General features: G+C 34.2%; 1 protein-coding gene across 1 annotated transcript; it reads left to right on the forward strand.

The window, feature by feature from the left end:
- The first annotated feature begins 4,204 nt into the window (after positions 1-4,204).
- On the forward strand, positions 4,205-4,750 carry LOC140444235 (uncharacterized). The gene has a single exon (XM_072535982.1). The coding sequence runs from the start codon at positions 4,205-4,207 to the stop codon at positions 4,748-4,750; it is 546 nt and encodes a 181-aa protein (XP_072392083.1).
- The last annotated feature ends 12,011 nt before the right edge of the window (positions 4,751-16,761 follow it).

The following is a 16,761-nucleotide window of genomic DNA, read 5'->3' on the forward strand; positions in this document are numbered from 1 at the left end:
TATGGTAGCTGTTTCAAAGTTTACACCGATGCCTCCAAAAACGAAGACGAAACTAGGGCAGGAATCTACTCGTCAGATTATACAGAAGCTTACAAATTACCTTCATATACAACAACGTTCTCAGCTGAACTGTATGCGATACTAAAAGCACTAGTTCTGATAGTTAACAAAAATAAAAAGAGAAATATCATTATTACAGATTCTCTCAGCTCAATAACGGCATTAAACCAAGTCTACTGTAATCATCCACTACTCCTTCTCGTTAAAAAGGAACTAAAACATGCAGAAAATATAAACATTAAAGTTAATTTTATATGGGTACCGTCACATACTGGAATCGAAGGAAACGAGGTTGTAGATAAAATAGCAAAAAATGCACCTACTAACCCAAACGCAGAAGAGAATACGAAAGTTTTTCACACCGATCTGAAAGCATTCTTTAAAGAAAGGATTAATTCAATCTGGCAGGAAACATGGAAGAACTCCCCAACCAAGCTGTACGAAGTTGATAAGAATCATAAAAAATTCTCAAAATTTAACAATAGAAGACAACAAATAACCTTCACTCGCCTCCAAATTGGCCATACTCGGTTAACACACGACTACCTACTAAAACGTAGTGATAAACCTGTGTGTGATATGTGTAAAAGTGTCTTAACGGTAAAACATTGTTTATTGCAGTGCCCCAAGTACGATGTGCAACGCAAAATGTATAACATACCATCAACATTAAATAGTGCTCTTGGAAAAGACAGTAATACTAAAAATATTTTCGCCTTTCTCAAAGACTGCAAGCTGATATCAAAAATGTAATATTTTACTGTGTATAGATCTAGGTTTATTTCTATTTATGTATTGCTATACTTAATATTCTATTGTTAAGTTCTAACTTTGTATCACAATCCATACACGCTAATAACCCTGCGTGGTTGATGCGTCATATAAGAAAAAAAAAATATGAAGAATAGCAAGTTAATTGTTTTATATAGCATGAGGCCAAAGGAAGTCTGGAAAGCGATGTTTTTGCTTCTATATTGTATACATTTTTGAAAAAGGAAATTAATGAGCGAAGTTTGACTAAAATTGTAGCATGGACTGATGGTTGTACCTACCAAAATAGGTGTGAAAAGGCTCTTCTTCATCTTTTTCAGTAAACTGGAGTTGCTATTGAACAAAAATATTTTGAAGTTGGGCATACCCAAATGGAGGTAGATTCCGTTTATAGTAAGATTGACAGAAAGGTAAGAGGAAGAGAGTTGTATGTGCCATTTGATTACTTGATAGCCATTAAGAAAAGTAGAAACCATCCTACTGCATTCAAAGTTGGATTATTGAAGTATACTGATTTCTTTAATTTTTTTAAATCGATATTATAATAGCCTAAGGCCAGAATTAAAGAAAGGCGATCCATGAATGGGCTCAACTTCCGCAGCAACCTCAGTCATCTGGTATCTATGAACACCTAACTCTTTTGTACAAAGCTCTTTGCAGAATAACAAAGAGGAAATTTGAGGACTTGCAATCACCGAAGATAGTAATTCCTGAAGAGTACTACCATTTCTATGATACCCTACCTCATGAATTTGATTATCCAATTCAAATTCCAGGCCAATGCAAGCATGTTATTACAAGTTGAGCTGTCATTTCAATGTTGTTAACAAGATTGTTATACCAGCTTTTAGTTTTTGATCAGTTTTAATAATTTTTATCATTAATAAAAGCCAAAATAAGATTGCAAAATGAACTATGTTTCTTGATTGATGATACCCCAGAGCTAAAATAATTGCAAAATGTCTCATGACCTTGTGAAAAATGATTTATGTTACTTTCGGAATTTAAATATAACGCAAAATGCATTATGTTTGCTAAAATTTAATAAACGCTTATACATATTATGTTTTGTCCTTTGTTTTTAAGTATATCTTCTAATTTGGAGAAAAATAATTATTAACCTTTTAGACCGGTGGGAGTCGATAAGGGCTAAGTATAAAGCCAATCGGAAGCTTTCGAGCTTCTCCAGCTCTGTACCTTCTTTTGTTAGGTACATTTATCGACTGCGTCATTGCAGTGTTGATGCTCCAACTGTAAGTTTGTAGATTATGAAAAAAAGCAAAAAAGATTTTTAGCACTTTTTGAAGAAGTTTCGACGAGTGATGAGTATGATGATGAATAGTAATCGGGAGAAGAAGATCATGTGCAAGAAAACTTAAAGGGAAGCGATACGGAACAGGAAAATGAGGAATTAGGTAAATGATGAGTCAGATTTTGCCATTGGTCCATATTTTTTGGGCAAATATAATAAAATAAAATGGGCTAAGCATATTGCCTCTAAGAACATCAGAACTCGAAGTGAAAATATTGTTCTGTAGCTTCCGGGTTCAAAACAATGTGTCAGACAGAAAACCGATATTTTAGATATCTGGAACAATCTATTTAATACTGATATGTTGCAAATAATTGTTGATGGGACCAATACAAAAATAGAAGCAGAAAGCAGAAGTTCAATCGCGATCGAGATATATACACAACAAACATTGATGAAATTCGTGCCCTTTTAGGTCTCTTATATCTTGCAAGTGTAAAAAAGTCAAGCCACCTAAATACAATAGACTTGTGAAAAACGGACAGCACTGGTGTAGAGGTTTTATGACTGACAATAAACATCACCAGATTTAGAAATTTACTAAGGTACATGCGAACTGATGATATCAATACAAGGCATGATAGAGTTAGTTTGGATAAATAAGCACCAATAAGAGATCTTATGCGACTCATAATGCAAGGAAAGATAGATGGCAGAAGAAGCATCGGAAGAAGACGAATTTCATGACTCAAGAACCTGAGAAAATGGTTTGGATGCAGCTCAAAACAACTTTTTAGACTTTACTGCCTCAAAAATTAAAATAGCTATGATAATTGCCAACCTCCGTAGCGAAGATGGTACTTGAAGAAGAAGAAGAAGAGATCTTATTACCAAATGGAACGAAAATTAGAAAAAATGTTTCTCTCATTTGCAATACGTAATCATGGACGAAAAGTTGGAGGCTTCTAGAAAACGGTGCTCGTTCCGCCAGTACGTGCCAAGCAAACCCAATAGATACTGTAAAAAAATGTTTGCACTGTCTGATGCGAAGTTATTTTATATCAGGAATATGGAAGTATACGTTGGCAAAAACCAAGTGGATGGTCCAAACTATCTGGACACTAGTCCCAAGGCGGTGGCGGAACGGGCCTGTCAACATCTCTACCGATCTAAGAGAAATGTTATCACCGACAATTGATACACCAGCGTTGATCTTGGTATAAGCTTGAAGGCAAATGGTTTAACTCTCTTGGGGACAATAAAAGTAAATAAAAGAGAAATTCCTGCATATTTCTCTAACAATCAAGGATGATCTATTGGCTCTAGTAGATTTATGTTTGGTTCAAGATGAACACTAGTGTCATATAAACAAAAAAAAAAACAAAAACGTTCTGTTATATTCCACTATGTACCATTGGGATGACTTTGATCTTGTAACTATAAAACCGAAAATCATATTACCATATAACAGCACAAAAAGCAGTGTTGATACAGTAGATAAATTATGCGCACAATATGATGTGGCACATTGTAGTAGAAATGGCCTGCGGTTGTTTTGTACTGCCTTTTAAATGTTACAGTAATAAATTTCTGTTATTTACAATTGTAACATTTCAAATTCCACAAAGACCCGACGAGAAAATTTGACAAATTTAGCATTTAGTATCACGTACAACCACCAGAAGAATCAAATCCAAAATGTCTATATACTCAAGACAATAAGAATTCTACTAAAGGAGATCTGTCATTTGGATGAAGATGTCGTGCCAGTTCAAAGAACTCCGGGAGTAATTGGTAGGTGTGGTGACTGTGGACGGAAAAACAATCGAAAAACGAAATATTTTTGTTCGATTTGTAGAAAGTATCTTTGTTTGCAACATGTAAATCCAATTTGCAATGACTGTAACAATATTCCGGCTTAATTTTATGTTTTATTTTTGTTTAAGATAGTTCTTAAAGACTGATATGTTCTGTTCTAATTTTAAATTATTTGTAATTTGTTTATGGTATCGTCGAGGCTTTTTGTATGTTAGAACCAACTGACCGCAATGTAGCGATTTGTACAGACTCCTTATCATCAATACAAGTAATTAAAAACATGTTCTTGTTGAAATTTAATACATGACATATAATAAACTTACGGACCATGGAGTAATTGCCACTATTGTCTGGGTACCTTCACATGTAGGCGTTGCAGGAAATGAGGCTGCAGATGTAGCCGCAAAAGAAGCTTCTACTTTGGATATACCTATATCAAATATCCAGCTTCATAATGATATTAAAGAAATGTTCAAAAAGCGTATATATGACAAATGGCAAGCTAATTGGAACACAATTTCGAGTCACTTACACGATATACAACCAGTTATACCTTTCTTAGAGCTACCACCTATGCTCAGAAGACAGAAGGTTATTCTAAGAAGATTAAGAATTGGACACACTCGGCTTAAACATGGCTTTCTCATGGCATCTACCCATCCACCTGCATGCGATCTTTGCGGCAGTCCCTTAACCGTCAAGCATTTTCTTAAAGAATGTCCACATCTTTCTACTAAAAGAAAACAACACCAGTTGGGAGATAATATACAAGAAATGTTGAATGAAACTGAGAAATATGCAAGTCTGTTTCAATATTTAAAAGACATTCAAGTGCTTTATACACTCTGAATTGTAATTATGTATAACAGTTAAATTTGTAAAAAATAAGTATTCAGTATTATGTATTGTGTATTGTCAAATGTAAAACTGTATTTGTAATACTCTTATATTGTATAATACTGTCATCGTGTCAATGACCTCGTCGTCGAGACACGTTAAGTCAAAACAGTAAATTATATTATTTAGTTTTTTTTTTGTCTCCTGAAAAGTGCGTTTTCTTACACATTTTGCATTTACAACAAAATGTAGTAATTTTTGTGTAATAAATTGAGTTTAATTAGTTTTATGCGTCTTAGTGGTAATTAACGTTAGAGAAAAATTTATCAATAAGTAATGTTAATTAGATGGTAATGTTCGTAAATATGTATTATGAAATTTTTATTTAGTTTATGCACTTTTATAAAAGATAGTTATTTATTATTTTAACTATTAATATAAGCTACACCTTTATCGTTTTATTGATCTTTTCCTCTATAATTAAACCAATATAAATAAAATACATGAATGAAACTTTGTAATACTATTGAGTCAACAAACCAATTTTTATAACCTCTGCTAAACAATATATTTATATCCATTATTCATGAGAAAGGTAAATGGAACAACTTTTTTACTGGTCGCAGTCGGTCAAAAAGGTAAGTGTGCTGCGCTGTGGTGTGCCATGCAGGTGGAAGAACTTACATAATATTGTAACACTATACGTTCAAAGAAGGATTGTATATAGTACCTATTTAAGATCATCTACCGGGCGTAACAAAACGATATCGTAGTTCTGAAATAGATAAAACATATTACTTTTTCTTTTAGATTTGGAAGTATATACAGTACGACAATATAACGACAAATTCAAATAATTTATAAAATAAAATTTCAAATAGTTTGTGTCCATCGACCCAGTCGAAGGCATTTTTAAAAGCCTTTAAAGGACTGGGATGTCTCCGCGAGTATGTGAATCCTCTACTGTTTTTTCTTCTTGTGCAGTACTTATTTTAGGAAGTTGTCGTCTTCTGATTACTAATCCGATTGAAAAGAATTGATTGTTTTATCTTTTACAATGAAGAAACACTCAGACGAACAGAGAAACAGACGACAGGGAAGAAAAACCAGCAACGATTCTTAAAGTTAAAGTTTTGTTTAAAAACCTAGCCAGAAACAAATCACCCGGAATAGATAATCTCCCAGCTGAACTATATAAAGAAGGTGACCACGATACCATATTGGCATTACAGCAGCTTATAAAAGAAATATGGATACAGAAACCCCTTCCCAATGATTGAAATATTGGACTACTTTGTACCATACACAAAAAAGGAGATGTATTTGAATACTCTAACCACAGAAAAATTACGCTTCTAAATGCAGCGTATAAAATATTTTTCACAGTACTATGTCACCGTACGGCACCATCTGCAGAACGAATAGTAGGAAAATACCAGGCTAGTTTCAGAGGGGTTATTCGACAATTCATCACATTGCAACAATGAAACAAAATTTTAGAAATAACAATGGAATGTAGCATATATACTCATTACATATTTATAGACTACAAAGCAGCCTACGACTCTGCGAGTAGAAGAGAAATATTCAAAGCAATGAAAGAGCTAGGAACACCAAATCAGTTGGTAAATTTAACAAAACTTAGAAACTCTTTAATAAATAAAGAAACGTAAATAATAAGACGATAGAACCAGTTCAGAATTATAACTATTTAGGCAAACATTAATGAAACAAACGATTATACCAAAGAAATTGAGTTAGAATAGAAAAGACTAGACGTGCATTCAATATGAAACAAATATTATGGTGTGGAGACATGTCTCAATAACAGTCTCAATAAATGTGAACTATGAAGAACTATGAACCAATGAAGAAGTACTAAGAAGAATAGAGAACAGCAGGGAGATACTGGATTCACGTGGTGACAGATATGAATTCCTAAAACTAAAAATGCAGGGAAAGATTCAAGGAAAGCGCAGCATAGGTAGAAGAAGAATGTCCTGGCTGAGAAACCTCAGTGAATGGTTTGGATGTAGCTCAACTGAACTCTTTCGGGCTGTAGTGTCAAAAGTTAGAATATCGGTGATGATTGCCAACGTTCGTCGCGGAGATGGCACGTAAAGAAGAAGAACTGTAGAAAAGTTGAATGTAGAGTTCGAATTCAGGGGGACCCTTTCTCCTGTATACTGTTCAATCTGGCTCTGAAAAAAGCAATACGTGTGTCACAAATCACAACCATTAGTTCAATATATAATAAATCAGTGCAAATCCTTGCCTATGCTGATGATATCAATATTGTTGGTAGAACGGAAAACGTTGTACTATAGACGTATGTAGCATTAAAAGAATCAGCTATAAAAATGGGTTTTATAATAAAGACCAACAAAACGAAGTATCTGAAAATAAGCAAGCAACCACAAATCCTACGACCACTTGTTATAGAAAACGGCGTCATCGAAGCAGTGAACGAATTTGTATATCTGGGAGCACTCCTCAACACTGAAAATAATACTACCGCAGAAATAAACTGCAGAATTTGCACGGCTAACAGATGCTATTTTGCTTTTTTACAACAAGTAATGAAAACATGTTAGGATGTCTCGAAAAAAAAGTACTAAGGCGAATCTATGGAACAGTAAATGACAATGGAGTGTGGAGAAGACGATACAACTTCGAACTTTATAGAATATACCAGGAACCAGATATCGTAAAACATATTAAGATAGGACGTCTAAAGTGGATACGGCATGTAATGCGGATGAAACAAAGTGACCCAACTCGATAAACGCTCCTCGATAGACCCATTAGTTAGAGAAGAAGAGGAAGACCCAGCACAAGGTTCCTTGATAACATCAATGAAGACATGAGAAATATGGGAATACGTGCTTGGAGGAGGAAGGTGATGGATAGAGACGACTGGAGTGAAATTCTTGAGGAGGCTAGGATCCTTCTTCAGATTAGTTACTCACCTGGTGTCACCTGTCAGGGTTTATCTTAGTTTTTCATCTTTGCCATCATTCCATAAATGTCATCACTTGTACGGTGTCTATTTGTAATCTGCTACCTTATTCAGATGTTGGGTTATTTCTCGATATATTTCCGTGCTTTGGTCTATATGGAAATTTTCTGGGCGAGATCCAACACAATTTGTACTTTTCGTGTTGTTATCGCGGGAGTGTTTACTTTGGCACCTTGTGGTTTATGATGCATTTCACTCACTAAATGGTAGCGTGATATCTATATATTGATCTACATCTATATTGATTTGACTGACAGGTGTAGCATTGAATGGGTTTTGTAGGTATGTTTAGTTTTCTATGGCCGCCTTTAAGTATTAGAATGTGGTAATTTTTCTCATGGCTTTTTTTCTCTTGGCACATCTACAATAACTATGGGTAGAAACCTATAAACGTATCTCAAATAAATTTTTTGACGCTGACTGGATGGATTTTCAGCTTCCCAATTTCTCTCTTTACTACAGTCCTGTTATAGCTGCCATATAAGGTTGGCAGATATATCATCTCTCCTATTAGCCTACGTGAATGGGACAAATACTTCAAAAAAACTACTGATGGAGAAAAGTACAGGATATCTACAAACACAACAAATAAATTCTTATGTACAAGTGAAAACAGTAGCATCCTATCTTAGGATTGGCAGTAGAGAAGTAAAACAACTTCTAAGTAAGTCAACTGTTGAAAAACGGAAAATCATCAGGTCCAGGAATATCCCACCCGATCTGCTATAATACGAAAACAACAAACTATACAAGCAGCTAACCAGCATGTATATAAAATGTATAATTGGAGAGAATATACCAAAATTTCTAACTGGAGAAAATTAATAAAAAGAGAGTATAGAGGGAGAATACAGTGATATGGAGCCGAAGAGCAAGCTGGCTTTAAAGCAGGTAGATCGACTATTAACCATCTCTTTACAATTACCCAACTTATAAAAAAAAAACGGCATGAAACGAAGCATATGTAGATCTTTGAAAAGTCTACGACAGTGTACCACTACCAAGATTATGGGAAGCATTAGAAAAAACAAACATCAATGTAACTTTAATCAAGCCAATGCAAGAACTCTATAAAAATAATACGACTAAAATAAAGATAGGCCAAGAGATACCCAAAGGATTTGTGATAGAGAAAGGACGATGATAATGTCTATCCCCTACTTTTTTTTTAAGATCTACTTGGTAAAGACGCTAAATATTAAGAATGGAGCTTAGATATAAATATAAAAAAAAACGAGAATAGATGTACATAGCAGGAGAACAACAAAATCTAACTTTGGCAGAAAAACAACAACAAATAAATCACTAAAATGTATAATGGTTTTTGTCTGTTTTATGTGATATTGCTGCTTTTATTCCTGCAAAACCGTAAGTGATGCAGATTTTTTTGCAATAAAGCCAACAACCGCTTATATGATTATGACTATCTTCAAGATAACGAATAAGCAACGAATATAGACAAATTTATACTTGAATATATTACATTTTTATTTGAACAATTTGAAATTAAATTTTTTAAACAAGAACCTTTAAGACAACCAGATTCCTGAAAAACAACATTAAACATCACCTGTGACCTAGTTTCATAGTCCTCAGGGCCCAATTTTCGAGTATTTACATTAAAAGCTAAAATAAAAGAATGCAGTAAAACTGCAAGTAACTTGTTGCTATATGCGGTAATTGCGAATAAGAACAATGAGCTGATTACTTCTTAATTTCTCACGACATTCACCTTTACTGAAAAATAAGGTCACATATTCAAAAATGTTCTTTAAAAAAACATAAAAAAGTAAATCGCTTTTGGAGGATTACGCAATATGGTAATCAATTATTTTTTTTTGTACAATATTTTGGTCGAAGATTTAATGATTGCTTTGGGCGTTGTAATGCTTGTTTTCGACTAAGGATTTAAAATTATCATAAAACCTTGTTACACTGGCATAATAAAAATTGTTGACAAGTGCAATAAATACACTAATAATTTTTATTATCGCTTCGGATTTCTGATAAGAATCCATTTAAAATAATTTTTTTATCATTACTTAATATGATCTGTTTTTATTATGGATCTTTTTAAATTTCACACATTTCATTAAGGACAAAAAGAGAAGAGCATTTCGAGAAGAGAGAACAGACTGCAAAAATATCAACACTCTATAAAGTTCTCTCAAAGAACTCTCAGATATGTATACCTTAAAAAATATTTTTAAGATGCATTTTCCTGATCTCAAAACTAGGTACAGGATACTATTAACGCAAGGCGTAACACTGGTATCTAGAGATTATTACTTAAAGATTTTCGGTAATAAATTAAGGGGTCCAGACGGGATTTATCCAATAGTTTTTCAAAAGTAAAATTACCTGCAAAAAATAATTAGGACTAGGGTAAGCAAGAAGGAAAGAAGAAAAAAAAAACAAGAACGAATGACTGGTTTGAAGAAGAATGTCAGATCATAATAGACAAAAAAAACAGAGCATATTTATTGATGCAACAGGGGCACAGAACCTGACAAGCAGAAGAAGAATATAAACGACTACGCAAAGAAGAAAAGACAAGTCACCGAAGAAAAAAGAGAGAATATATGAACAAAGAACTTCAAGAACTACAAGAACTAAGTAAATCAACAGAGACAAGAAAATTTTATCAGATATTAAACAAAAGCAGAAAAGACTTCAAACCGAGAATAACGATGTGTAGAGATAAGGAAGGTAATATATTGACAGAACAGCAAGAGATACTAAGTATGTAAAAGTTTGAAGGAGACCGGAGAGAGACGAACCCTGACATAACATTAGACCAAGCAGACAACAGAGAAAAGACTCCACCAACAATAGCCGAGATTAGAGCAGCAGTAGACAAATTAAAGAACAATAAAGCACCGGAATCGGATCAAATAGCATCGGAGTTACTGAAGGAAGGAGGAGACGCACTAGAAAAAACAATACATGAATTGATAACAAAGATATGGTCGAATAAACAGCTACCAGCGGAGTGAAATAGCGGTATTATTGTACCATTACATAAAAAAGGAAATCAGTTAGAATGTGGAAACTACCGTGGAATCACGCTGCTGAATGCAGCATACAAAATAATGTCCAACGTCATTTATGAAAGACTTAGACCACACGCTGAAAACATAGTTGGCAAATACCAAAGTGGCTTCTGTAGACAGAAGTCAACAATAGACCAGATATTTGTTCTGTGACATATCCTCGAAAAAACAGGTAAATATAACATCGACACACATCATCTCTTCATAGACTTTGAAAGCGCATATGACAATATAAACCGAGAATTCTTAAGAAAAGCAATGAAAGAATTTAATATACCAACACAACTAATAGAACTGATAAAAGAATCTCTAAAACTAAAAAGTAAAATCCGGATACAAAATGAATTAACGGAAACAATAGATGTGAAAAAGGGACTACACCAGGGAGACGCTCTATCATGCATCTTGTTCAACATCGTACTCGAGAAAATACTGAAAGACACAACAGTCAATACACGAGGAACAATCATTAATAAAAGCGTGCAAATACTAGCATTTGCAGATGAAGTTGACATAATCGCAAGATCAAGAAGAGAAATGATAGAGGCATACAACCAAATAGAACGAGCTGCACAAAACAGTGGTCTTAAAATTAACCAGACCAAAACAAAATATATGCAGGTAAGTAAAAACGCAGAAATAAGGCAGCCACAAAATATAATAATAGGAGAATACAACATAGACGGATAAAAAACTTTATATACTTGGGATCCCTAGTCACGTCTGATAATAACGTTACGGAGTAAGTGAAGAGGCGAATATTTATTGCAAATAAATGTTACCATGGCTTAATTAGGCAACTAAGATCAGATGATAACGTCGCAAGAAAAACAAAATGCCAAATATATAAAACCCTAATAAGACCGGTACTCACATACGGCTCAGAAACCTGGACACTCACTAAAAGAGAAGAAACGTTGTTAGCCACCTTCGAAAGAAAAATCTTGCGACACATATATAAGGGCACAAAAGAAAACGGAATATGGCGAAGAAGATACAACTCTGAACTATACAAAATATTCCAGGATCCGGATTTTATAACATTTATTAAAGTAGGACGGCGGCGTTGGATAGGACATGTAGAAAGAATGGAAGAAGGCGAAATGCCAAACAAAATATTCAAACAGATGCCAGTAGGAAAAAGAATAAGAGGAAGACCGAAGCTGAGATACTTAGAACAAATAGAAAATGATATAACAACCTTAAAAATAAAAAACTGAAGAAAAAAAGCACGAAACAGATCAGAATGGAGAAGAATCCTGGAACATGCCAAGACCCAAAAAGGGTTGTCGAGCCAGTGATGATGATGATGAAGCAAGAAGAAAAACATGGAGGCTCGTAAAGGTAGATTGTATATCTAAACTTGGCAAGACTCTGGTGCTCGATAAGCATATTACGGATTCAAAGTTTCATGGTTCAAAGTCGATACATCAGTGACAATATGTGTGTAAAATTTGACACTATACAAAAACAAAACTAATCAACAAACAACAACATTATCTAGTACCGTTCTGTACCGACATCAACTCTGACAAGTGTCTCTTTAATATTATAGTCAGAGTACAGTTTAAAAAGCAGTGGTGACAAGATGCATCTTTGTCTAATCCCATGGAAAATTTCAATTGATTCAGAAGCATCTAGGCCAATTCTGACGTTTGCTTGCTTGGTGATAAAATTAATTTTTATTATTCTCAAGTCATTGTCGTCTATTGCTACTTGTTGAAGAATTTTCCATGTCTAACCTTGTCGAATACTTTCCTAAAGTCAATAAAGCACATGTGAGGATGATTGATTTCTCTATATCTCTAAACCAATACACTGAATAGTGCCTCTCCTTTATTCCAATATTATTACGGAAACCAAATTGCGTATCACCAATTTCTCCTTTAATTCTAGCAGAAATTCTGGAGTGACTTATCCGAAGAAATATTTTTAAAACGTGACTCATAAGACGGATTGTCCTATAGTCGAAGCACTTTTTAGCATTTTTTTTTTTGTTTGGAAGCATCACAAATAGAGATTTAAGCGAGTCTGTTGATATTTCATCCTCTCTATCAACCAGTGGAATAATTTTTTACAGTGGTAATGACATTAACTAGGTACATTTTTTGATCATAGAATAAGAAAACCATCATAATAATTTGTACTACCAGAATTTTCCTACCGATATTTTAAAGTTTTTTATTAATATTCTTACGGTTTATCCCACATACGGTTTAAATTATTTATTACAGTGTTAGTTGGTTATTTAACCGATTTCTCAACAAAGTCCGTACAACTTCACCATATGAAATGACTTAGTAACGATAACATTATTTTATTGAATTACACGTTTACATATTTGAACACCGTTGATAGTACTAGGTGTGGACAAAGTGGAGTCCCAGAAAAGTGACTCTATTTTTAAGAAGGATAGTACAGTCAAATTTTGCTCGTAGGTTAAAATTATTCTGCATAATGCATCGTTTAACATAAGGTTAATTATTGTTACCAAGTATTTTATAATATAGAAAATAACTTACTTAATATTACACAATTTGTGGAGCGTTCGTAAGATAAATATTAATATTTACGGTAAAAATAAGATGACAAAAAGTGGTAAGATGATTTTCTACACCTTATGTTTGATTATCATTAAAGCCAACGAGGATATGGCTTGGGAAACGATACAAATGCAAACCAAAATAAAATTTGTATCGACAAATTGTGTCGCAACCACAAACCGCAGCAAAAATACAATTACTCTCCCACTAATTTCTTTTAATTACACGTACAGTGTCCCAAGACAATAATTAAGATGTATCCCACGCAAAAGTGGTCAGCATTTATTAATCAATTTTTTTTAAACAAATTTCAAAAGTCAATTTTATTGCTTTCTTGGTAGAAGATTGGTTCGAAATTTGGCTAAAAGATCATGAAGAATACAAACATTAACAAAAATGTAATTTAATGACTCACTTTGTTACTATAACTAACTTAAAATCTGGTTAAAATTTTTAGAGTTCTTATATTTAAACCTCCGATTCACTGTCTGATTCACACAAGTCCGCAAAGCACAAAACACTATAGCACTGATACAGTTTAAAGGTCACTAACTAGAACATGAACTAAGGATGTTTTCTTTAGTTTTAATAAACTTAATTAACAATAAGCGTTTGCGAAGCGCGTAGCTTTTTAACTATAAGCGAGACCCACCTATATAACATACGCGAAAGTGTTTACTCTAAACGAATAGCGTCCAGACCTCGCTGGATTTAAAATGATACCAATAAATCCACCCTGGATGGTTTCTAACTTCTTACTCAGTATATTCAAATTATAATTGCAATGCCTACCAGGGGGTTGGTGGGAAACAACTTTGAAATTTATATTAGTTAGGTAAAAGCACCTTTTTAAATTTTTGTTACCCAAGATTTTCAGTGTACAAGTTTTTGAAGGGTAGAAAACATCTTCTGAAAGTAAAACTTATTTTACTACCTGAGGCGTAACAACATAAGTTTCTGTAAGAAATTTATCTATTTCCCCATGTTTTTTTCTGAATTTACCATAGGATTTAAGTCTAGTTGTCACATAATGTCGGATATGCTGTATAGAATGAAGCAATTAATGTAGGTGTTTATATTTTTCTTTTGGCCCTGTTTATGAACTTAATTAACTCGTCGTACACGTTTATGTGGTCGGAAGGCTGTGATATTTAGACGAAGTTTAACTTCATTTGTGCGATTTTTTTAAAAATATTGATCTGTACTGGCTATAAAGAGTCTTTTAATATGAACTTCTAAACTTTAATAATTACCATTTGCTGTCATTTGTTCAATCTGTTTTGCCAAATGATAAAATTGTTTCATTAAAAGGGATGTTCTATTAGGGCAACGTTACGCGCGCTTCGACCATTTTAATGTCGGTATAATAAACAAATAACCAACACCCGTACGACAAATAAACGCAAGATCTGCTGAAAATGTCGCCTCTATCTATGAGAATGTATAGGAAACTCGGAGTCAGTCGATTTCACGTTGTTTATAAGAACTCACCGTTACAGAACACAACTTGGCGAATTTTGCGACCTGAACCAGCAAAAAATTCAACTGAACCAGGAGTTGAATTTATATGACCATAGGTAACGACGTATGGTTGCTGAATAGGAATGAAGTAGTTGTCAACTGACCTTTTTTTCATCGAAAACTAATTTTCAGCAATTAGGCCTATTTTTGGATGAATGAGTACGTCAACAAACAGAATTGTCGAATTTGGGACGTAAAAAGCTTAATAAGAATAATAGAATAATAAGAAGAGAGAGGAAGACCAAGAACAACATGACAGGATGAAGTCCAAAGGGCAATATCACAGAGAGACCAGGAGACTGGACAATGCATCCTGAAAAAGTCACTATTTGGTATGGATTTTGAGCTGGCAGCATCATCGGTTTATATTTATTTGAGAACTAAATTGAGTGCTTAACGCACTTAATTCTGTAGAGGTCAATTCTAAGCTAGCATGGGATTGCGTGTGTGCCCTAAATAAACTAGGAGACCGTAGCAAGGTTACGGTAGCCTGGGTACCGGGGCACGAGGGTCATAAGGGCAATGAAAAAGCAGATGAAATGGCCAAGCAAGGCACATCATTGCCATTCATTGGACCGGAACCCTTCTGCGGTGTTGCAAAATTAGTAACAAGAGAGGCTACAAGGAAGTGGGTAGCTCGCAAATCTCTGGAATGGTGGAGGAATTCACCAGGACAAAGACAGGCGAAACAGTTCATTACAGAACATTCGCCAAAATTTACGGCAGACCTAATAAGCAAAGACAGGAAAACAGTCAAGGTCATAGTAGGTCTTCTAAGAGGGCACTGTAAGCTAAATAGGCACTTGAAGCTGATGGGATTATCAGATGATGACCTGTGCAGATTCTGTCACCTCGAAGAAGACAGTGTGACAGTCTGGCAAATGTGCGGTTCTTTGCATTAGGAGAAGAAAATCCACCGGCAAATAGCTACAAGGAAGGTACAGTCTCAAAGCTACTAGACTTTATAAAAAGGGCCAGGCTAGAGAATGTTATCTAGGACTAGAGGACCACAATAGATCTGAAAAGGTCGCAGTGGAATAAGCCGAAAGGCCACCTCTCTTAATCTAATCTAATCCAATCTATTTGAGAACTACGTTTTGCAGGCCCTCACCGTCAATGGCAAGGGCTATAGGTCGATAATTATAACATCTTTTGATCTGAATTTAATGATATGAACGCCAATGGCATGTGGTTTTAACCAAATAACGCTGCGTGCCACACAGCTCATGCAACATTGGATATTCTGCACGAGAGATTTGAGAGCATAGTTATCTCACGTGGAGTAGATGTAAACTGAACACATGTGGGTTTTGGATTTTCTTAAAAAGTAGATATACGAGAATTATTCGCCAAAGTTATGGAAAATTGAACATTTCTAATGCGCACCATCCAGCGCAACCGCGGCGGACAGTTGAATGAGCTTATATTTCATACATCATGGCATCGTAAGGCCTTTCAATCAAATAAAAAATTTCAATATCTTACACATACTTTGTTTTGTATAAATTTACAAATAGGAACCGCTTAATTAAGTACGCTATAATATAGAATAACTATTAGAATATTAACTGATTAATATAGATGTTACATATTATATTATAGATTAGTATAGGAAAGGAATACCATGATTATTCAGTCTCATTCATGATATGCATGTAGAGTGCTGTCTGATCACCTGATATTCATTCAAAATTTGGGTAATTTGGTTTCGTAAATTGCAATGAATTTAAGAAGAGTACATAATGTGACTTGGCTTGATATGTGGCAGTTGTGAGGTTAGAACATATTGAAGAATAGAATACTACGAAATGTATAGTTATTAAGTCAATAAAGTTATTATTAAAGTGGTTATTATTACATTAAATGCAATGGCAAACACTATATCCC

This window comes from Diabrotica undecimpunctata, chromosome 6 (genome assembly GCF_040954645.1).
Source record: "Diabrotica undecimpunctata isolate CICGRU chromosome 6, icDiaUnde3, whole genome shotgun sequence".
Lineage (NCBI taxonomy): Eukaryota > Metazoa > Arthropoda > Insecta > Coleoptera > Chrysomelidae > Diabrotica > Diabrotica undecimpunctata.

Excerpts from the sequence above, each read along its gene's own strand:
- LOC140444235 (XM_072535982.1), top strand. The coding sequence starts at position 4,205 with ATGACATATAATAAACTTACGGACCATGGAGTAATTGCCACTATTGTC.